General features: G+C 45.0%; 1 protein-coding gene across 1 annotated transcript in view; it reads left to right on the forward strand.

Moving 5' to 3' along the window:
- OBSCN (obscurin, cytoskeletal calmodulin and titin-interacting RhoGEF) overlaps positions 1 to 24349 on the forward strand; it is a 740285-nt gene that overhangs the window by 633349 nt on the left and 82587 nt on the right. The window contains exons 99-102 of the mRNA XM_082257722.1: positions 3373 to 3485; positions 9820 to 9988; positions 15592 to 15673; positions 21315 to 21515. Coding sequence (XP_082113848.1) covers positions 3373 to 3485; positions 9820 to 9988; positions 15592 to 15673; positions 21315 to 21515 — 565 coding nt within the window. The remainder of the gene's footprint in view (positions 1 to 3372; positions 3486 to 9819; positions 9989 to 15591; positions 15674 to 21314; positions 21516 to 24349) is intronic.

Consider the following 24349-nt stretch of genomic DNA (forward strand, 5'->3'; position numbering starts at 1 on the left):
CCCCCATCCATGCTTCCGGCCCCCTAATCTACATGCAGGGCGCCGGACGCATGGATTCCAATGGGGTTTTTTTTTTTTTTTTTTAAGCACGTGATTAGAGCCAGAAGCTCTAATAGACTTCAATAAAGGGTGGGCTCGGGGCGCAGAGCACTGCACCCTGAGCCCACCCAATGAATATTTGCTATTGTCACACAGATTCTCCTCCTGGCCAATCAGGAAATGGGTCCTGAGACCCGTTTCCCGATTGGTCGAAAAGAGAAGCCATGCTATTGGCCAAGGAGTAGGAGGAGGAGGGAGGAGGCGCAAGGGAAGCCCGACCCATGGAGGAGACTGAGGGGGAAGCCGCAGCCGCCGCCGCTGCCTGCCAGTCCAGGGTGAGTGAGCCTACGACTGGGGGGGGGGGTATGGTATGCGGGCTGGAGCTGGTGTGGTGGGGGGGTATGGTGTGGTCCATCTGCCGATGCCCGCCACCACCCCCCCTCCCCCCGGTCCGTGGAGCACCAGCCACCACTGGTTGCTGCTCAGAAACTGCTGGTTCTTCAATTCCCGTCCATCCTGCTGTTTGCAGGACATGCTGGATGCTACAAGTGAGCGCCCCCTAGCAGCTGCTCCAACCCCTTCAGACTGTACAGGTGGGGTCTCTTCTTCTCTATCCACAGCAGCTAGAGAAGGAGTAAGCGCATTGCACATGCAGTTTTAGGGGGTGGGACCAGCATAGAAACATAGAAGAGTGGTAGCAGAAAAAAGGCTAATGCTGGCCATACACTAGCTGTTCGAAAATCTGTCATTTGGTCCATTCGCTCGTTCGTTTATCGTCCAGTTAATGGGCACAAATAAAAAATCGGTTTTAACTTTTCAAAGCCGAAAAATCGAAGGAACAGTTTGGAAAATTCTGCCGAACTAACATTAAATTGACAGGTTAATGTGTTTCTCGCCCAAACTGTTTGCACTGGGCATATGTGACAAAGTGAACGAAAAACGGATTCATTTATGTGCATTGAACGATTTATCGTTTGAAATTCGGTCATTACATGATGGCACAATCGTCTGCTCTCACGGCCGAGTGCTCGTTTTTCGAAAATGAGTTTGAATGATTTTTCGGCTAGTGTATGGCCAGCTTTAATCGTCCATCATCAACAGGATGAAGGGGGTCCTGATTCCACTATATCAGGGGTAGGCAACCTTGGCACTTCAGCTTTTGTAGAACTGCAAGTCCCATGAGACACTGCAAGGCTGTGACAGCCTCAGGCCTGCCTCCCCAAGGGAGAGCCATGATGGGATTTGTAGTTTCAGCACAACTGGAGTGCCAAGGTTGCCTACCTCTGCACTTTATAGATCTTTATATCACTAGATGGGCTACCAGCAGGAGGAAGGAGGTCCTGATTCCTCTATATAGATCTTTATATCACTAGAGGGATCACCAGCAGGAGGAAGGAGGTCCTAAATTCTCTTTATAGATCTTTATATCACTAGAGGGATCACCAGCAGGAGGAAGGAGGTCCTAAATTCTCTTTATAGATCTTTATATCACTAGAGGGATCACCAGCAGGAGGAAGGAGATCCTGATTTCTATTTATAGACCTTTACATCACTAGAAGGATCACCAGCAGGAAAAAGGAGGTTCTGATTCCTCTATATAGATCTTTATATCACTAGAGAACATACCTCCCAAATGTCCCGGATTGGCAGGGACCATCCCGGGATTTCAAGTGAATCCTTGTGTCCCCCAGCAGAACCCTGTGCCGGAACATGACACTTAACTCCAGCAATCCCCCAGCCAGGTGCGCACTGCGCCATGCACTGCCCAACATAGCCCCCCCCCCCCTTGCTCACTAGCTCGCCCGCCCGCCACTCTACAGGCTGCCGAATGGGAGAAGAGTTAGGCTAGGTCTGCTCCCCCTCCTCCTCCTGTCCCCCTGTGCTCACCCATAACCTCCAGCATGCAGCCAATTCTGTGTGGGCAGGAATTTTAAAGCAGTGATCCTGATGTCACTGCCCAAGATTCTGGAGACCAGGCAGCCTTGGATGAGTGAAGTCTCCCCTGTCTCTCTTTCTTCCATGTGCCAAAGTGATCCCTCTTTTCTGGATTCTATGTGCCATAATGATCCTGCCTTCCATGTGCTATAGTTATCCCTTCTTTCAGCCTTCCATGTGCCATTGTGATCCTTCCTGCCTTTCATGTCCCATAGTGATTCTTTCTGCCTTCCATGTGCCATAGTGATCCTTCCTGTCCTCCAGGTGTCATAGTGATTCTTCCTGCATTCCATGTGCCATAGTGATAATTTCTTCCTGCCTTCCATGTGTCATAAGATTCCCTTCTTGCCTTCCATGTGCCATAGTGATCCTTCCTGCCTTCCATGTACCATAGTGATCCTTCCTGCCCTCCAGGTGTCATAGTGATCCTTCCTGCCTTTAATGTCACATAGCGATCCTTCCTTTCTGCCTTCCATGTACTGTAGTGATTCTTTCTGCCTTCGATGTGCCATATTGATCCTTCCTGCATTCCATGTACCATCATAATCCTTCCTGTCCTCCAGGAGTCAGTGATTCTTCCTGCCTTCCATGTGCCATAAGAATCCCTTTCTGCCTGCCATGTGCCATAGTGATCCTTCCTGCCTTCCAGGTGCCACAGTGATCCTTTCTTCCTGCCTTCCATATACTATAGTGATTCTTCCTGCCTTCCATGTACTATAGTGATTCTTCCTGCCTTCCATATGTCATAGTGATCCTTCCTGCCTTCCATGTGCCATAGTGATCCTTTCTGCTTCCCATGTGCCCTAGTGATCCCTCCATTCTGCTTTCCATGTGCCATAGTGATTCCTTCTTCTTGCCTTCCATGTGCAATAGTGATCATTCCTGCACTTCATTTGCCATAGTGATCCTTCCTGCCTACCAGGTGTCATAGTGATCTCTCCTTCCTGTCGTCCATGTGCCATAAGGATCTCTTTCGGCCTTTCATATGTCATAGTGATCTTACCTTCCTGCCTTCCATGTGTTATAGTGATCCTTCCTCCCTTTAGTGTACCGTGGTTATCCTTCCTGCCTCTCATGTGCCATAGTAATCCTTCCTTCCTGCCTTCCATGTGCCATTGTGATCCTTGCTTCCTGCCTTCCATGTGCCATACTGTTCCCATCTCCGAAAATTGGGAGGTATGGAGTGTGTTCATCTAGTGTATTGAGTAATGCAGTATGTTCTCAGCAATAAACACATACTGTATACCCAGAAAGAATGCACTGACCTGGTTCAGTATTCTGCTATTATATCTAAAGAGCAGAAGCAGGTAAGAATGTTGTTACGTATTTTGCTAAAAATCCTTGCAATGTGTTTAGTTGACTATCTGAAACTGAATATACACATACTGTGTTTTCCAGGACCCCCGTATATGCAGGTGACTATAGAAGATGTGCACGCCAACTGCGGGGAGACAGCACAGTTTGACGCAGTTATAGACGGAAGCCCCCCACTTACCGTTACTTGGTATAAGGTGAGTGCAAGGACGCCCCACAGTCTCTGCAATGTGGGGAAGTACTGTATGTCTACTCCATACATACTGTCATTGTTTATCTAATATGTATGTATTAATACATCAGAGAATTATGTATGAAGATCCTATTTCAAGCTTAGTGTATGTGTTTCTTACATGATAAAATGAGGTGCTGAGATAATGAGGAATTTTGAATTTAGCTTTACTTGCAGAACAGCATACCTGTGTGGGAACAGCATTACAGGAGAGAGTAGAAATAAAAACTTCCTTCCCCTGTAGAATATATAAGCACATATAAACACACAGACACAAGTATATCACTACAGCGCCATCTATAGTTTGGAGTGCATAGTACATGCTGTTGCACTTCCAACAGTGTGAACGTAGCTTAAAGTGGAGCTCCATCCAGAAGGGGGAAGTTTCACTTGTTTGCACCCTCCCCACTCCCCCTTCCACTGCCACATTTGGCACTTTTTGGGGGGGAGCGGGTACTGGACATGTGTTTATATCCCATGGTGGCACCGCCCCCTTCTGACATCTCGGACTAGTGCGTGCTGGGTCCATGATGTCAGAAGAGGGGGTTTAACCAAGTAACGTAGGCAGGGGGGACCACGCCCCCCTTTAAAAACTGTCAAAGGGAGGAGCCTGCAGTAGGCATAGAGCCTCTGTGTTGGGTAAAGCATTTTCATTTTTTATTCGGGTGCAGCGGGCGGCATGAATAACGATGGATCTACATCAGGGGCACTGTTTTTTATTTTTTAATAAAAGATTTGTCAAAAACTGTCTGTGTTTTTATTGTTTTTTTTACACTTTTTTGGTGAATGGGTACGGGTACTATGTACCCGTACCCATTCACATGGGGGGTGGGATCTGGTGGCCTCTTGTTAAAGGGGCTTCCAGATTCCGATAAGCCCCCCACCTGCAGACCCCAACAACCACAGCTCAGGGTTGTCGGGAAGATGCCCTTGTCCTCATCAACATGGGGATAGGGTGCTTTGGGGCGAAGGGGGGGGGGGGTAGTACAGAGCCAAAGAGCCTTGGCGGTATGTTTTGGGTTATTATCAAGCTGGAAGGCCCCCTTACGATCCATCTTCAGTGTTCTGGCTGAGGGAAGAAGGTTCTCATCCAAGAGTTTACAATACATGGCCCGTCCATTGGCCCACCAATGCGGCAAAGGCGGCCTGTACCTTTAGCAGAGAAAAAGCCCCAAAGTATAATGTTTCCTCCTCCTCGCTTGATTGTAGGGATGATTTTCTTAGGGTCATGATCAGCATTTTTCTTTCTCCAAACATGGCGAGTCGAGTTAATGCCAAATAGCTAAATTCTGGTCTCATCTGACCACAGCACTTTCTCTCAATTCTTTTCTGAATCATTTAGTTCCGGGTTTCTCAACCAGGGTTCCTCTTGAGGTTGCTAGGGGTTCCTTGAGCAATGGGCAATTTCTGCCTCTCAGATAAGTTCCCATCTTCAGTGTTCTGGCTGAGGGAAGAAGGTTCTCATCCAAGATTTTACAACACATGGCCCCATCCATTGGCCCACCAATGCGGCAAAGTCGACCTGTACCTTTAGCAGAGAAAAAGCCCCAAAGTATAATGTTTCCTCCTCCTCGCTTGATTGTAGGGATGATTTTCTTAGGGTCATGATCAGCATTTTTCTTTCTCCAAACATGGCGAGTCGAGTTAATGCCAAATAGCTAAATTCTGGTCTCATCTGACCACAGCACTTTCTCTCAATTCTTTTCTGAATCATTTAGTTCCGGGTTTCTCAACCAGGGTTCCTCTTGAGGTTGCTAGGGGTTCCTTGAGCAATGGGCAATTTCTGCCTCTCAGATAAGTTCCCATCTTCAGTGTTCTGGCTGAGGGAAGAAGGTTCTCATCCAAGATTTTACAATACATGGCCCCATCCATTGGCCCACCAATGCGGCAAAGTCGACCTGTACCTTTAGCAGAGAAAAAGCCCCAAAATATAATGTTTCCAGTTTCACCTCCTTGCTTGACTGTAGGAATGGTGTTTCCTATTGTCATGATCAGCATTTTTCTTTCTCCAAACACGACGAGTCGAGTTAATGCCAAATAGCTAAATTTTGGTCTCATCTGACCACAGCACTTTCTCCCAATCCTTCTCTGAATCATTTAGAACAAGGTTTCTCAACCAGGGTTCCTCCTGAGGTTGCTAGGGGTTCCTTGAGCAATGGACAATTTCTGCCTCTCAGATAAGTTTCCAATGACACCATTGTTCCTTTTAGCTATCTGTAAGGGGGTAATTCTTCCCAATGATGATAAGAGTAAGGAGCATTCTTCCCACTGACTATCACACTAATGTGTCATTAGTTGTAGATTTTTCATTTTTATCAGGGGTTCCCCAAGACCAGAAATTTATTTCAAGGGTTCCTCTGTGTTGAAAAGGTTGAGAAAGACTGATTTAGATGTTCATTGGCATGACTGTACATGGGCCTTCTTGAGGAGGGGGGGCTCGCTGTGTTTGTAGGAAGAAAAATACTGGCTATGACCCTAAGAACTCCATCCCTACAGTCAAGCACAGAGGTGAAAACATGATGCTTCGGGGCCAATTCTCTGCTTAAAGCGGTAGTATACCGCTTTTTGCGACTTTTAACTACAGGTAAGCCTATAATAAGGCTTACCTGTAGGTACAATTAATATCTCCTAAATCGGCACGGTTTAGGAGATATTTGCACAGCATGCAGCTGCTCACGCGAGCGGCGCATGCGCTCTGAAGGTCCGGCGGACCTTCAGCGTTTCCTTGCCGGGAACTTGCCGAAAAATGACTCCCGCACACACATGCGCGGGAGTGACGTCATTGCGGCTCCGGCCAATCACAGCGTCGGAGCCACCAAACCCGTAAGAGACGCTGAGGGATCATGTCAGCTCCCACAGCGGTGTCCGTGTCGGGGCTTCGTTCTAAGGTAAGTATTTCATAATGAGCTAGTATGCGATGCATACTAGCTCATTATGCCTTTGTCTTGCAGGTTTTTTTTTTTTATTTTTTTTTTTTTAAGTATACAACCGCTTTAACCAGGTTTTACCCCCTTCCTGACTAGGTTCTATTTCGCGATTCGGCACTGCGTTATTTTAACGGACAATTGCGCAGTCGTGCGAAGCTGTACCCAAATAAAATTTATGTCCTTTTTTCCCCACAAATAGAGCTTTCTTTTGGTGGTATTTGATCACCTCCGCGATTTTTATTTTTTGCGCTATAAACAAAAAAAGAGCGACAATTTTGAAAAAAAAAACAATATTTTTCACATTCTGCTATATAACATTCTCAAAAAAAAAATTTTAAATTAAATTTTTTTTAACATTTTAGGCCAATTTGTTTTCTGCTACATATTTTTGGTAAAAAAAATAGCAGTAAGCGTATTTTGATTGGTTTGCGCAAAAGTTATCGCGTCTACAAACTACGGGAAAGATTTCATTTTTATTGTTTGTTTGTTTTTTTTTTACTAATAATGGTGGCGATCTGCGATTTTTAGTGGGACTGCGACATTGCGGCGGACAGATCAGACCCCTAACTGACATTTTTGACACTTTTGGGGGGGGGGGGGGGGAACCAGTGACATTACTACAGTAATCAGTGCTAAAAATATGCACTGTTACTGTAATAATGACACTGGCAGGGAAGGGGTTAATACTGGGGGTGATTAAAGGGGTCAAATGTATGCCTAAAGTGCTTGCTCACAGTGGGGGGATGGGTTCTGTGACAGGCACAGAGAGATCGGGGGTTGTAGCTTAGCTGAAACTGCTGATCTCTCCCTGCCTGTCTGACAGAAGATCTGCCTGCTTTGTTTACATAAGCAGGCGGGTCTTCGGTCAGTTTCCCTGACGATTACAGGAGGGCAATCGCGGGCGCTCCTCCCGCAGCCCGCCTCCTGCTGTGTCTAAACACAGCGGGAGTGCGGCGGCGTGCGTGCGTGTGCCGCCGAAACGACATGCACAAAATCACGTATTACTACGTGATTTTGCGCAGCCGAGCCGCCCTGCTGCAGTAATACTACTGTGGGCGGTCGGCAAGTGGTTAAGATACAGACTGACTTTGCTGCATTGAGGGGCCAATGGCCATGTATTGTAAAATTTTGGATGAGAATCTTCTTCCCTCAGCCAGAACACTGAAGATGGGTCGTAGATGGGTCCTCCAGCATGACAATGATCCAAAACATACTGTGAAGGCAACATAGGAATGGCTCAAGAAGAAGCACATTAACACACCCCGGAGGATTTGGCTGCTCAAAGACCAGGGCCTATTTTGCGATTCGGCACTGCCTGACTTTAACGGACAATTGCACGGTCGTGCGACGCTGTACCCAAATGAAATTGACGTCCTTTTTTTCCCACAAACAGAGCTTTCTTTTGGTGGTATTTGATCACCTGTGCGTTTTTTACTTTTTGCGCTATAAACAAAAAAAGAGCGACAATTTTGAAAAAATAACAATATATTTTCCATTTTTTTATACGAAATTTCCCCCCAACAAAATGTAAAAATCTAAATTTTTTAACATTTTAGGCCAATTTGTTTTCTGCTACATATTTTTGGTAAAAACAAAATCGCAATAAGCCTATTTTGATTGGTTTGCGCAAAAGTTGTTGCGTTTACTAACTACGGGAAAGATTTAAGTCATTTTTATTGTTTTTTTTTTAACTAGTAATGGCGGCAATCTGCGATTTTTTTTTTTGCGGGACTTCTACATTGCGGCGGACAGATCGGACCCTTGACTGACATTTTTGACACTTTTGGGGGTACCAGTGACATTACTACAGTAATCAGTGCTATAAATATGCACTGTTATTGTAAAAATGACACTGGCAGGGAAGGGGTTAACTTTATTGGTGATCAGTGGGTTAAATGTATCCCTAGGGGTGTGATTCTAACTGTGGGGGGGGGGCGTGTCTTGTGATGTAACCACAGAGACATACGATCCTACATAGCAGGATCGTATGATCTCTGCAGTTACATCAGGGAGAATGACAGGCGGCTTTGTTTACATCAGCCGCCTGCCTTTCTCCCTCTCCAGCGGGAGATCGCGAGTGACCGGCGGACATCGGAGCCACCGGTCACTCGCGCGGGGATGTCAGGGAATGAGCGGAGGTAGGAGCGCGCCTCCGGCGGCGCGCGCTCGCCCCCTACAGGCTCGTGGGCGAGTGACGTACCGGTATGTCACTTTGCCCAGGAGGGGCTGACTGCCGCAGTATATAGTCGTGCGGCGGTCGGCAAGTGGTTAAGGTCACGGAGTGGCCTAGCCAGTCTCCAGACCTTAATCCTATAGAAAATTTATGGAGGGAGCTGAAACTTTGAGTTCCCAACAGCCAAGAAACCTTAAGGATTTAGAGAAGATCTGTAAAGAAGAGTGGACCAAAATCCCTCCTGAGATGTGTGCAAACCTGGGGGCCAACTACAAGAAATGTCTGACCTCTGTGCTTGCCAACAAGGGTTTCTCCATCAACTACTAAGTCATGTTTTGCTTGGGGATCAAATACTTATTTTACTCACTGAACTGCAACTCAATGTATAACGTGTGTTTTGTTCTGGATTTTTGGTTGATATTCTGTCTCTCTCATATAAAATACACCTATGATAAAAATTATAGACCCTTCATTTCTTTGTAAGTGGGAAAACTTACACAATCTGCAGGGGATCAAATAATTATTTCCACCACTGTATTATATAATATAGAATAATATAGCTAGACAGTGCAGGGGACCTTTTTTTTTCTGAACCCATAGCAGTCACATGGTCTTGGAGTTTTTTTTTTTATTGTTGGATGCTGAGTGTGTTTATTAGTTGTAACTACAAAGTAACGAGTTTGAATTTATTTGGATTATTAGAAGATATATAAATGAGACTGGATGCCGCTAAGGCTACATTCACATGTGGGCATAGCGGATCGCGGGCAGAATCACCGCGATTCTGCCCGCGATCCAGAAATCATTGCAAATTGCGGGACGCCTGTGCAATGCCTGTGATTTGCAATAGCACCCCAAACGCAGTGCGATGTTGCCGAGATTTCCGCCTGCCGAATAGCGGTAACATCGCGCAAACAAAATTGCGGGACGCATTACGCCCCAAAGAAGCTCCTGTACCCTTTTTTTGGGCATCATGCGTCCCGCGATTTTGTTTTGCGCGATGTTACCGCGATTCGGCAGGCGGAAATGGCGGCAACATCACACAGCCTTTGGGGTGCCATTGCAAATAAGGGGCAACGCACAGGCGTCCCACGATTTGCAATGATTTCCGGATCGCGGGGAGAATCGCGGTGATTCTGCCTGTGATCTGCTGCGCCCACATGTGAACGTAGCCTTAAAGTCTTTGTCTTCTGCTACAGGATAACACGTTGCTGAAGGACAACGATCGAATCCAGCTGGTGAGAGATGGCAGGAAGTGCTCCCTGGTCATACGGAGCACAGAGCGCGGCGATGGCGGGGTGTACACCTGTGTGGCCAGGAACGGCGGAGGAGAGGTGTCTTGCAAGGCCGAGCTGGTTATGCAGGAAGGTAATTATTTCCTATAATCTATTGACAGCATGTAGCTACGCTACAGGGCAGGACTATAATTTCTGTTATTTGGTCAGCCCTACCTTTTACTAATATTTGTGATATTTGTATTAGATTTCTTGTGTTAGATTGGCGGGGGGGGGGGGGGTGCAGTAATTCACTTTGGTTGCACTGCACTTTTAAAACCCTACAACCAGGGCTGCTGTAAGAAACCACGGGGGCCCCATGCAGCCAACCTGACAGGGCCCCCACCCCAGAGGCGTAACTAGAACCTTCAGGGCCCTGATGCAAGAAACCATGAAGGGCCCCCCAGACCCCTGGCCGGGGCCCTTACCTTCAAGCCCAGGGCTCTTCCCACTAATCCTGGGGCTCTTTACACTCGTTGCATGGCCTTTTATTACGGTCCCACAGCAGGATTCTTTCACAAGTTCTGCAGTGGGCCCCCTTCCTGCAATCTTGTGGGCCCCCTTCCTGCAATCTTGGGGCCTCCCCACAGTGGTGCAATGCCAGGGTCCAGTCGCAAGTGTGACCTTTGCGATCCTGGAAGTTCACCCACTGGTTTGCTACCGGGCCCCCTGGAGCATGGGGCCCGGTAGCGATTGCAACCCCTGCAACCCCTGTAGTTACTCCCCTGCCCCACCCAAATAAATACAGTTTGCTATGCTTCAGTTATGAATGAGCCCAGTGAGTGATTGGTACCAATCACTCATTTTGTTCATTCAGGAAAGGAAGGGGTTGGTAAATATGACATATTTACTGGACTCTTCCCCCACTCTCCATCCTGAAGAATCCAATTGTGCGATTGCTTAAAGCAGAGTTCCGGCCTCGGGGGTCAAATTTAGATAAAAATACCCCCGGGACAGTCAGGGCTAGTACATTCCATAATGGATAGCCTCTGTACTGTCCTGGTTCGCACTTACCTGTAAGAAGAAATACTTACCTTGAAAAGTTCTTCTCCAGCGCTGCCATCTCAGGTGTGGGCAGCTGAAGCCAGCGCGTCCTCTTCTGTGTCCTCTTTGGTGACGTCGGAGTCCCACAATGCACTGCACCGGCCCCGCTCGTCACTTCCGGTGCAAGCGCGGCATCCCTGCACAGCTCCTGGGCATGCCCAGAAGATGTTTAGCAGGGAATGCCGCGCCTGCACCAGAACTGACGAGCGGGGCCGGTGCAGGCGCATTGATTCCTGGGAGCGATGACGTTCAGCTTCCAGGAGTCATCGCAAACCGGAAGTGCCACAGCCGCTGAGAGAGGAAGTGGAAGGAAGGTGAGTATATTTTCTTCAATATCAAGGTAAGTGACCAAAAAAAAAAAAAATTGTGAGCATCCATTTCTTTTTCAGGTGGCCCTTAGCAAGCGGATGGCCCAAAATCGATTTTTTCGATTTTGAGGCCGGAACTCCGCTTTAAGGAGAGGAGGGAAGCTGGCAGCACTGCCGGGGTATGGGAAGCACGCAGGGGGGCTTGGCAGGTGAAAACTTAAAAACTTATGGTGCACAGGGAGTTTGATCAATGTGGCGGGGGGGGGGAGGGCAATTACTGGAACCGATCCCCTGTATAGCTCTATCTGCAGAAGCTGAAAGCCAGTAGGAGGGAGAGGAGAAGAAGCCAGCTTTTAGCTGCTGCAGAGAGAGACCTACAGGGATCAGTTCCAGTAATTACCCCCCCCCCCCCCTACGCCGCACCGATCACCCTCCCTGCCCACATTAAATTCACCTTGCTGCCTGGGCCCCCCTGCATTTTTATTTATTTTTGTAATTTTTTACTAGTAATGGCAGAGATCTGCGATTTTTAGCGGGACTGCGACATTGCGGTGGACAGATCGGACCCCTAACTGACATTTTTGACACTTTTGGGGGGACCAGTGACATTACCACAGTAATCAGTGTTAGAAATATGCACTGTCACTGTAATAATGGCACTGGCAGGGAAGGGGTTAACCCAGTGGTGATCAAAGGGTTAAGCGTGAGCCTAGGGGAATGTTTTCTAACTGTATGGGGAAGGGGCTTATGAAATGATCATAGAGACCTGTGTTCTTATATAGAAGGATCACAGGTGCTCTGTGATCATTCCAGGGAGAAGAACGGTCAGCTGTGTTTACAACAGCCGACCGTTCTTCTCTCTCAGCAGGGAGCGATCGCGGGTGCTCTGCAGCAATCGTGGCTGCCGACCCCTTGCATCGGCATCCCCGCTGCCTAGTGGGGACGGGAGCGCGCCCCCCCCCCCCCTCAGCACCACGCACATGACCAATGTAGAGCTACGTCGGTTCACGCAGGAGAGTCAGCCTGCTGCAGTAAATCTGCTGCGGGCGGTCGGGAAGCGGTTAAAATAATGCCTGGTGATCCTGCCATGAAGATATATGTTCAGGCACTTCCTGTTATGGGATGACAACTCGCAGATGTGCTCATCATCTTGTCACGTGCGCCCCCTGGTGGAGAGTATAAACGTATAATGTGACCTATAATGCACAGGAATGGTCCCCTGGTCCAGAGCAATAATGTGCAGCCAACACTGGAGGGAGTACATGTAGGAGGGATGAGGTAGTGGACGTAACATGAGATATAGTTTTCATGTTAAGTGCATGCTAAATATTGTCAGTGTAATACTTTTATTTATTACCTGTCACAGAGATCCCTACAAAATCTATATATTTTTTTCCCCTGTATAATATATATATATATATATATATATATATACACGTACAGTATCTCTCAAAAGTAAGTAAACCCCTCACATTTTTGTAAATATTTTATTCTATCTTTTCATGTGACAACACTGAAGAAATGACACTTTGCTACAATGTAAAGTAGTGAGTGTACAGCTTGTATAACAGTGTAAATTTGCTGTCCCCTCAAAATAACTCAACACACAGCCATTAATGTCTAAACGCTGGCAACAAAAGTGACAATGTCCAAATTGGGCCCAAAGTGTCAATATTTTGTGTGACCACCATTATTTTCCAGCACTGCCTTAACCTTCTTGAGCATGGAGTTCACCAGAGCTTCACAGGTTTCCACTGGAGTCCTCTTCCACTCCTCCATGACGACATCACAGAGCTGGTGGATGTTAGAGACCTTGCGCTCCTCCACCTTCCATTTGAGGATCCCCCACAGATGCTCAATAGGGTTTAGGTCTGGAGACATGCTTGGCCAGTCCATCATCTTTACCTTCAGCTTCCTTAGCAAGGCAGTGGTTGTCTTGGAGGTGTGTTTGGGGTCGTTATCATGTTGGAATATTGCCCTGCAGCCCAGTCTCTGAAGGGAGGGGATCATGCTCTGCTTCAGTATGTCACAGTACATGTTGGCATTCATGGTTCCCTCAATGAACTGTAGCTCCTCAGTGCCGGCAGCACTCATGCAGCCCCAGACCATGACACTCCCACCACCATGCTTGACTGTAGGCAAGTCACACTTGTCTTTGTACTCCTCACCTGGTTGCCGCCACACACGCTTAACACCATCTGAACCAAATACATTTATCTTGGTCTCATCAGACCACAGGACATGGTTCCAGTAATCCATGTCCTTAGTCTGCTGGTCTTCAGCAAACCGTTTGCAGGCTTTCTTGTGCATCATCTTTAGAAGAGGCTTCCTTCTGGGACGACAGCCATGCAGACCAATTTGATGCAGTGTGCGGCGTATGGTCTGAGCACTGACAGGCTGACCCCCCACCCCTTCAACCTCTGCAGCAATGCTGGCAGCACTCATACGTCTATTTCCCAAAGAGAACCTATGGATATGATTCTGAGCACGTGCACTCAACTTCTTTAGTCGACCATGGCGAGGCCTGTTCTGAGTGGAACCTGTCCTGTGTTTTAAACCGTTGTATGGTCTTGGCCACCGTGCTGCAGTTCAGTTTAAGGGTCTTGGCATTCTTCTTCTAGCCTAGACCATCTTTATGTAGATAACTGTAATAAAAATACAGCGCAATCTTCACTCATCTGTGTGTAACCAAAATTGTTTCTACATAATAAGATCTTTTAGTATCGTGAGTCAGGATCGATACAAATTGACTAAATATATAAAACTCCAAGTGAAATAAACATACAATGTATCTTTTACAACATCTTCAAAGTGAAAAAGTCTTCAGTGATATACAATCAATCCACAAAATAAATAAACAAAAAACAACAATAAAAAAAATAAAATAAAATAAGACAGGAGCTGACATATGGCTATACCCACGACCATTACCAATTTTACGTCTGAAAGCCAGTGAATGTATATTAGGAACATATTACAGCTAGCATGTCTTAGTGCTACATTATGTGAGTGAGCTCTTTTCATTTGTGTGGTAATCAAAAAAAAAAAATAAATATATATATATATATATATATATATATATATACATATATATATATATATATATGTGTGTGTGTGTGTGTGTGTATATATATATATATATATATATATATATATATATATATATATATATATATATATATATATATATAGTGGACCATTATATATGAGGAAAAATTGGGATCCTGATACATTTAGAGACATCCATCCATCCTTTCTGTGTTTGACCATCTCTAATGGGGAACAGCATTTAGAGAGTTCTTTGCCATGAGGTGCCATGTTGAACTTCCAGTGACCAGTATGAGAGAGTGAGAGCGATAACACCAAATTTAACACACCTGCTCCTCGCCACACCTGAGACCTTGTAACACTAACGAGCCACATGACACCGGGGAGGAAAATGGCTGATTGGGCCCAATTTAGACATTTTCACTAAGGGGTGTACTCACTTTTGTTGCCAGCGGTTTAGACATTACCACTTAAGCCCTTGAAGATTTTACCCCCTTCCTGACCAGGGCCTATTTTGCGATTCGGCACTGCGTGACTTTAACGGACCATTGCGCGGTCGTGCGACGCTGTACCCAAACAAAATTTATGTCCTTTTTACCCACAAATAGAGCTTTCTTTTGGTGGTATTTGATCACCTGTACGCTTTTTAATTTTTTATAAAAAAGAGTGACAATTTTGAAAAAAAAAAACAATATTTTTCACATTCTGATATATAACATTCCAAAACAAAAATTTAAAAATCAACATCGGGTCTGCCGGTCACACGCACGGGCTGCTTAGTGAACGAGCGGGGGCGCTCACCCCCTATTGGCTTACAGGCTAGTGACGTACCGGTACGTCACTTTGCCTGGGAGGGGCTGACCGTCGCCGTATATAGTCGGGCGGCGGTCGGCAAGTGGTTAATGGCTGTGTGTTGAGTTTTTTTGAGGGGACAGCAAATTTACACTGTTATACAAGCTGTACACTCACTACTTTACATTGTAGCAAAGTGTCATTTCTTCAGTATTGTCACATGAAAATATATAATATAATACTTACAAAAATGTGAGGGGTGCACTGACTTTTGTGAGATACTGTATATATGTTTTTTCCTATACAGTTACCAAGAGGTTTACTTTAAGTATTATCCCTGCATATGCCCCATGGCATTTTTTTTTTTTGTTAACCATAGACAGAGCATTTTTAATAGCAGGGTAAGTAGGATTCAATGGGAGTGACATCCAATCATCTCCCAATCCCAGGGTCGATAAACTGTGCCGGGTTATCTATTGTGTGACGAGAGTTTTCTCATTTCCAGACGAGAAAGAAGAAGACACGAAGATTGTTCACAAGAGAAGGAAGCTGAAATCTTTCTTTGAAGTTAAAGAGGAGATTGGCAGGTAGGTGGAATGGGAATTCACTCCCAGCTCACATCAGTCTTTACTTTGACTCTTTCTAGATACTGACTGGTAGTAAGATCAGCCTTTCTCAATCTTCTTAACATGAAGGAACCCTTGACATTTTTTTTCGGTCTCAGGGAACCCCTGCTAGTAACAATTTCATCTACAACTCATAGTCAGAGGAACAAAATGCTCCTTAGATTGGCGGTCAGTGGGACTCTATGATTAAGGTCCTAGTGAAGTGAAACCCATTAGTAGAGCAGGTAGATTAGCCTTGTACTGGAGATGTAATAGTTGTGAACGGGTCATGGCCTGTCTGGAGCTATAACCCGTCAGTCAGTAGAAGAGGGGGCGTAGAGCCTTGGGCAGAGTGGTTAGAGCGGTTTTTACATTGGTGGTAAGTAAAAAGAATGCTCCTTACATTGGTCATCAATTGGAAGAATGATCCTTACAATGGTGGTCAGTGATTAGAATGCCCCTAACATTGGGGATTAGTGGGAAGAATGCCGCTTACATTGGTGGTCAGTGGGAAGAATGCCCCTTACATTGGTGATCAGTGGGAGAAATGTCCCTTACATTGGTGATCAGTGAGATGAATGTTCCTTACATTGGTGATCAGAGAGAGTAGAATGCTCCTTACAATGGTGATCAGTGGGAAGAATGCTCCTTATATTGGTGATCAGTGGGTAGAATGCTCCTTACATTGGTGATCAGTGGGTAGAATGCCCCTTACATTGGTGATTAGAGAATAGAATGCCCCTTACACTGGTGGTCAGTGGGAAGCATGCTCTTTACTTTGGTACTCTACGGGAAGAATGTTCCTTACCTTGGTGGTTAGTGGATTGAATGCCCCTTACATTGGTGATCAGTGGGTAGAATGCCGCTTACATTGGTGATCAGAGAGCAGAATGCCCCTAACATTGATGACTAGTGGGAAGAATGACCCTTACATTGGCGATCAGTGATAAGAATGCTCCTTACATTGGTGATCAGTGATTAGAATGCTCCTTACATTGGTGGTCAGTGGGAAGACTGCCCCTTACATTGGTGATCAGTGGGTAGAATGCCCCTAACATTGATGATCAGTGGGAAGAATGCCCCTTACAATGGAGGTCAGTGGGCAGAATGCCCCTAACATTGATGATCAGTGGGTAGAATGTCGCTTACATTGGTGATCAGTGGGTAGAATGTCGATTACATTGGTGATCAGTGGGTAGAATGCCGCTTACATTGGTGATCAGACAGCAGAATGCCCCTTACATTGATGACTAGTGGGAAGAATGCCCCTTACATTGGTGATCAGTGGGTAGAATGCTCCTTACATTGGTGGTCAGTGGAAAGAATGCTCTTTACTTTGGTACTTTGGTACAATACAGTAGATAGATATAGATAGATAGATAGATAGATAGATAGATAGATAGATAGATAGATAGATAGATAGATAGATAGATAGATAGATAGATAGATAGATAGATAGATAGATAGATAGATAGATAGATAGATAGATAGATAGATAGATAGATAGATAGATAGATAGATAGATAGATAGATAGATAGATGGATAGAGAGGGTAAAATAAGTATTAAACACGTCACCATTTTTCTAGGTAAATATATTTCTAAAGGTGCTTTTGACATGAAATTTTCACCACATGTTGGGAGCACCCCATGCAATCCATACATACAAAGACACCATACAAGACAAATACATTTAGAAACAAAGTTATGTATAAAAAAAAATGGGAAAAAGTATTGAACACACGAAGAAAGGGTGGTGCAAAAAGGAATGGAAAGCCAAGACACCAGCTAAAATCTATCAGTAATTAGAAAGCAATCCTGCCCCTTCTCAGTGCAGATTAATATCAGCTGGTTCAGTCTCAACTCATTACCAAGGTGTCACACAAGAATCATCTCACGATGGGTAAAGTAAAGAGCTCTCTCAAGACCTTCGCAACCTTATTGTTGCAAAAAATACTGATGGCATTGATTACAGAAGGATTTCTAAATGTCTGAATGTTCCAGTGAGCACTGTTGAGGCCATAATCCAGAAGTGGAAAGAACATTATTTCACCATAAAGCAGCCACGACCAGGTGCTCCTCGCAAGGTTTCTGATAGAGGAGTAAAACGAATTATCAGAAGAGTTGTCCAAGACCCAAGGAGTCAAGGACCACTTCTGGAGAGCTTCAGAAAGACCTGGAATTAGCAGGTACAATTGTTTCAAAGAAAACAATAAGTAAGGCACTCCCCCGCCATGGCCTGTATGTACACTCACCACGCAAGACCCCTTTGCTGAAGAAAAAGCATGTTGAAGCTGGTTTAACGTTTGCTGCACAACATTTAGACAAGCTTGTGAAATACTGAGAGAATATAGTCTGGTCAGGTGAGACCAACATTGAACTCTATGGATGCCATAAGACACACCATGTTTGGAGGTCAAATGGTACATCACCTCCCCAAAAACACCCCCATACCAACAGCGAAGTTTGGAGGTGGGAACATCATGGTGTGGGGCTGTTTTTCAGCATATGGTACTGGTCAACTTCATGTCATTGAAGGAAGGATGAATGGAAAAATGTATCGAGACATTCTTGATAGAAATCTGCTGCCATCTACTGGAATGATGAAGATGAAACGAGGGAGGACATTTCAGCAAGACAATGACCCCAAACACAAAGCCAAGGAAACTCTCAATTGGTTTCAAAGAGAGAAAATAAAGCTGCTTGAATGGTCCAGCCAATCACCTGACTTGAATCCATAAGAAAATACATGGAAAGAACTAAAGCCCCGTACACACGTACCGATCGTTGGCCGACAGATCGGCCGTCTTTTGTCCAGGGCTGTCGGTGTCTGTTGAAAAGTGCAAAAGACTGCACAAGAATTTTGTCTGCCGACTGCAGAAGTGATGTCATGTGATGGTTAACTTTCCCTGTGTTTTTCCTTTTCTGAGCATGCCCAGTCTTGCAAATCTGCGGTCTGTCGGCCGAATTCTGTACTGACTGGCGAACAATTGGCCGCTCTGGTGTCGGCATACAAAAATTTTAATGCTTGCATGACAGATTCTTTTCGGCCGAATGTGCGCTGTCGGCTGTCGGAGGCATCATACTAACAAGCCTACAATCGGCAGATCGGTCGTCGGCCGAAGCTTTTCGGCCGACGATCGGTACGTGTGTACGGGCCTTAAAACCAAAGTTTGTGTGGAAGAATTGTCCAAAATCACACCTGCGCAACGCATGCGACTAGTTTCTCCATATAGGAGGTGTCTTGTATCATTACCAACAAACAGGGCCGCTGATAGGGGGGGACCACCAGCCCTCTTGGAGGGGGCCCGAGCACACAGGGGGGCCCACGCAGAGAGGGGGATTCGTGATGGACAACAAATACAGAAATCTTCCTCCAGCACCTGAATCTGATCTTTCCTTCTCCCTGTGACCTGCTTTTATCTGCTTAGAAAGAGACAGTCATCCCTCACTAATCCCCCTCCCTTGTGTGGGCCCCCCTCCCAGCACTGGCTCTAATGTTATCTCTGCTCAGGAGTTTATTTGTAACTTTGTTTCTCTCTCTCTATTTTTCTCATCTCATCTTCATTTTTATTTAACATAGTTTTTTTTTTTTAGATTTTGCAGGAATTATTTGAGTTATGTTATATTTGTGTCTGCTAATAGTGATTTTGTTGTAATTCTAGCTAAATATATATTTTCTTGGGGGGGCCCTGCCAAGTAGTCTGTACGGGGGTCCGCGATTTCTAACAGCAGCCCTGCCAACAAAGGATTTTGTACCAAGTATTAACCACTTGCCGACCGCCGCACGACTATTTACTGCGGCGGTCAGCCCCTCACAGGCAAAGCGTCGTAGGACTACGTCGCTAGCCTGTGAGGCTCTAGGAAGTGAGCGCGCGCCGCCGGAGGCGCGCTCCCGCTCGGTCACGGAAACCCCCCCCCCCCCGCGCGTGTGCTCGGTGGACCCAATGTCCGCCGGGCACTCGCGATTGTCCGTTACACTGGGAGAAAGGCAGACGGCTAATGTAAACAAAGCCGCCTGTCATTCTTCCCTGTGTAAGAATGGAGATCATATGGTTCTGCTATGTAGGACCGTTGATCTCTGTTCTTACACCAGTAGCCACATCCAATCACAGTTAGAATCACGCCCCTAGGGACACACTTAACCCCTCCCTCTAAAAAAAAGTTAACCCCTTCACTGCCAGTGTCATTTTTACAATAACAGTGCATATGTATAGCACTGATTACTGTAGTAATGTCACTGGTAACCCCAAAAGTGTCAAAAATGTCAGTCAAGGGTCCGATCTGTCCGCCGCAATGTCGCAGTCCCGCAAAAAAATCGCAGATCGCCACCATTACTCATTAAAAAAAAACAACAAAAATGACAAAAATCTTTCCCTTAGTTTGTAAACGCAATAACTTTTGCGTAAACCAATCAAAATACGCTTTTTGCGATTTTTTTTTACCAAACATATGTAGCATAAAAAAATTTGGCCTAAAATGTTACAAAATTTAGATTTTTACATTTTTTTGGGGAATTTCATATAAAAAAAATGTGAAAAATATTGTTATTTTTGCAAAATTGTCGCTATTTTTTTTGTTTATAGCGCATGATCAAAAAATCGCACAGGTGATCAAATACCACCAAAAGAAAGCTCTGTTTGTGGGAAAAAAGGACGTCAAATTATTTTAGGTGCAGCGTCGCACGACCGTGCAATTGTCCGTTAAAGTCATGCAGTGCCGAATCGCAAAATAGGCCCTGGTCAGGAAGTGGGTAAAATCTTCCGGGGCTTAAGTGGTTAAATACATTTCAGTTAGGGTGTTCAATACTTTTTCCCTGTGTCATTCCATTTTATTACACATAACTTCATTTATGACCTTATTTGTTTTGGTTTCTTTGTATATATGGATTGTATGGGTTCTTACCAACAAATTTCATGTCAATTGCCTTTTAGAAATATATGTACCTAGAAAAATGGTGACGTGTTCAATACTTATTTTCCCCACTGTATCACCTAAGTGACTGGCCACAGGTGATACACAGAGATGAAACAAATCCTCCAACATACAGAAAGTTGTACTTGTTTATCTGCAATCTTCTCTTCTCTACATCCATTCAAAGTGCAGAATTTATAAAGCTTGTCTGAGCTGTCAGAAAACAGGGGGTGTAGAGCTGAAGTTACACTCTGCAGAGCTAAGTGAGGAGAGCTCTAAAGACTTATTAGAGGGAAGGGAAACAACCCCCTTTACACATCTTACAGGAATAGAGCTGAGGCTCTCAACCACAGGCTGTGTGCTGGAGCTCCCCCATCCCTTTTTTTCTCTTGGTGTCAGGAAAAATTGTCAGAAGTGACTCATGCAGATAGCAGAGGAAGGAAGCAGCAGTCAGAAATGACACTTAGTGCTTGAAAATGAGACAAGTACACACTATAAAGGAATATCCTTTGTTCATATTTCATGTCTGAGGTTTACAACCACTTAAAAAAAGGAATTTAGCCCACGTTGGGCTTTAACCTTTCCCTACTCTATCCCACAGGAAAAAAGCTGTAGATACCCTTTAATCCACTCATGTAAGATGATGCATTGTAAGATAAAATAGATGTACATTACCTCACTTTATGTTCTCGACTTTCTATTCCTCTCAGAGGGTCCTTTGGCTTCGTGAAACGCGTTGTGCACAAGGGAAATGGCGCGACATGTGCCGCCAAATTCATTCCACTGAGAAGTAAGACTCGGCAGCAAGCGTACCGCGAGCGTGACATCTTGTCGGAAGTGTCGCACGAGCGAATCACTCTGCTCCTTGATGCCTTTGAAACAAAGAAAACGCTCATTCTTATTTTAGAAATGTATCCTTTACCGTGACCCAACATCGACTGCCAGACACTAATTGTACACAGTCATGTGACTTTTATAGTGAAACCCTATCATATATCATATTATATCACGTGATAACATAATTATACACTATATTACCAAAAGTATTGGGACGCCTGCCTTTACACGCACATGAACTTTAATGGCATCCCAGTCTTAGTCCGTAGGGTCCAATATTGAGTTGGCCCACCCTTTGCAGCTATAACAGCTTCAACTCTTCTGGGAAGGCCGTCCACAAGGTTTAGGAGTGTCTATGGGAATGTTTGACCATTCTTCCAGAAGCCCATTTTTGAGGTCAGGCACTGATGTTGGACGAGAAGGCTTAGCTCGCAGTCTCCGCTTTATTTCATTCCAAAGGTGTTATATCGGGTTGAGGTCAGGAATCTGTGCAGGCCAGTCAAGTTCCTCCACCCCAAACTCGCTCATCCATGTCTTTATAGACCTTGCTTTGTGCACTGATGCGCAGTCAAGTTGGAACAGCAAGGGGACATCCCCAAACTGTTCCCACTAAGTTGGGGGCATATATCCCCGTATAGCAGAAGTCAGACTGGAGATGGAGGATATGTAACAGAAGCCAGGCAGACTACAATATATTTCAGTGCTAACATCTTTAACCACTTGCCGACCGCTCACTGAGCTGGTACTGCGGCAAAGTGGCTCGTTATCGTCCAGCGACGTAGACCTACGTCGCTGGACTCCTCCCCTTCTCGGCGGCACACACGCGGCGCCGGAGGCTCGCTCCCTCTGTATTCAGACACAGCGGGAGTCGGGCCAGGGGAGGAGAAACGGTGATCACTGCCGCTCTTCCCCGATCGTCGAGGATCGAGTGTGGAAATCCGCCCACTTGTGTAAACAAAGCGGGCGGATCTCCTATGTGACAGGCAGGGACAGATTACAGGAGTCAGCATAGCTGAACCTGCGATCTGTGCCTGTGTCACTCAGTCACCTCCCCCCACACACGTCAGTAAGCACCAGGCATACATTAACCCCTTGATCACCAATAAAGTTAACCCCTTCCCTGCCAGTGTCGTTATTACAGTAACAGTGCATATTTTTAGCACTGATTACTGTAGTAATGTCACTGGTACCCCAAAAAGTGTCAAAAATGTCATTTAGGGGTCCGATCTGTCCGCCGCAATGTCGCAGTCCCGCAAAAAAAAAAAACGCAGATCGCCGCCATTGCTAGTTTAAAAAAAAACAATAAAAATGACATAAATCTTTCCGGTAGTTAGTAGCTGCGATAACTTTTGCGCAAACCAATCAAAATACGCTTATTGCAATTTTTTTTTACCAAAAATATGTAGCAGAAAACAAATTGGCCTAAAATGTAAAAAAAAATTTGATTTTTACATTTTTTTGGGGGAATTTCATATAAAAAAAATGTGAAAAATATTGTTATTTTTTCAAAATTGTCACTCTTTTTTTGTTTATAGAGCAAAAACTAAAAATTGCACAGGTGATCAAATACCACCAAAAGAAAGCTCTGTTTGTGGGGGAAAAAAGGACATAAATTTAATTTGAGTACAGCATTGCACGACCACGCAATTGACCATTATAGTAACGCAGTGCCAAATCCCAAAATATGGCCTGGTCAGGAATGGGGTAAAATCTTCCGATCTTAAAGCGGTTAAAAATACGCTCATTGAGAATTTTTTTGTCAAAGACATGTAGCTAAATACATTTAGGCCTAAATATATGACAAAAATTGAATGTATTGGATATTTTTTAACTGTCAAAGTAGAAAATGTCAATTTTTTCGCAAACTTTTCGCTCTTTTTTTATTAATATCGCAAAAAATGAAAAGCGCAGAGGTGATCAAATACCACCAAAAGAAAGCTCTGTTTGTGGGAAAAAAAAGGACATAAATTTCATTTGGGTACGGTGTTGCATGACGGCGCAATTGTCAGTTAAAGTCGCACAGTGCCAAGTTGCAAAAAGTGGCCTGGACGTAACGCAGGAAAATCCTCCGGTGGTAAAGTGGTTAAGGCAATGGGAGCTGGAGGAAAGGGGCTTAGGCATTGTAAGGATTGTAAAATATGGTTTAGAATGATGATTTCATAATCCAATAGGAAGCCAGGCTAATAGGACAATGAATACGCTTCAGTGCATTGATGATCATGTAAATTCAGCTTGCTCCAGGCAGCTGACAATAAACACCAAGTTATGGTCAGACATGCAATAATAAACAAAAAGGAACTACTAAACAAATTGCCTACTGTATAAACCCACTAAAACTGGCAAGTAATTGTACTGAAAGAACTAGAAATGGGGGTGCACATGCCCACGCACCAGAGGCCAATGGGAGATAAAATGAGAGAGACAAAAACGGGAGGTCTCTTTATAGATAGTGACCATCAGTCTCAGGGGTCTCCAAACTGCTTGCCTTTATCTGGCCCTTGGGGCACTATTTCTCCCACTGACACCAAAGACTGGGCACTATTTTTCCCACTGACAACAGAGGTGGGGAACCAATTCTCCCACAGAAACCAATTATGGGGCACTATTCCTCCCACTGACACCAGAGATGGAGAACTAATTCTCCCACTGACACCAATGATGGAATTTTTTTTTTTTACTCCCACTGACCACCAAGCCTATGACTTTGTTTACTCCCACCAATGACATGATATTTTCTACTCCCACTGGGCACAGTCCACCCCCCCCCCCTAAAATGTTTGAAGGGCAGTAAACTGGCCCATTGTTTCAAAAGTTTGGAGACCCCTGATATAGATGGTGACTATCTGCTAGGAAGCCTCTGTCTTTCAAACAATTTGACTGGACAAACACCGTGGGATGGTGTCTAGCA

Source organism: Pelophylax lessonae (assembly GCF_965119305.1).
Source record: "Pelophylax lessonae genome assembly, chromosome: 5".
Lineage (NCBI taxonomy): Eukaryota > Metazoa > Chordata > Amphibia > Anura > Ranidae > Pelophylax > Pelophylax lessonae.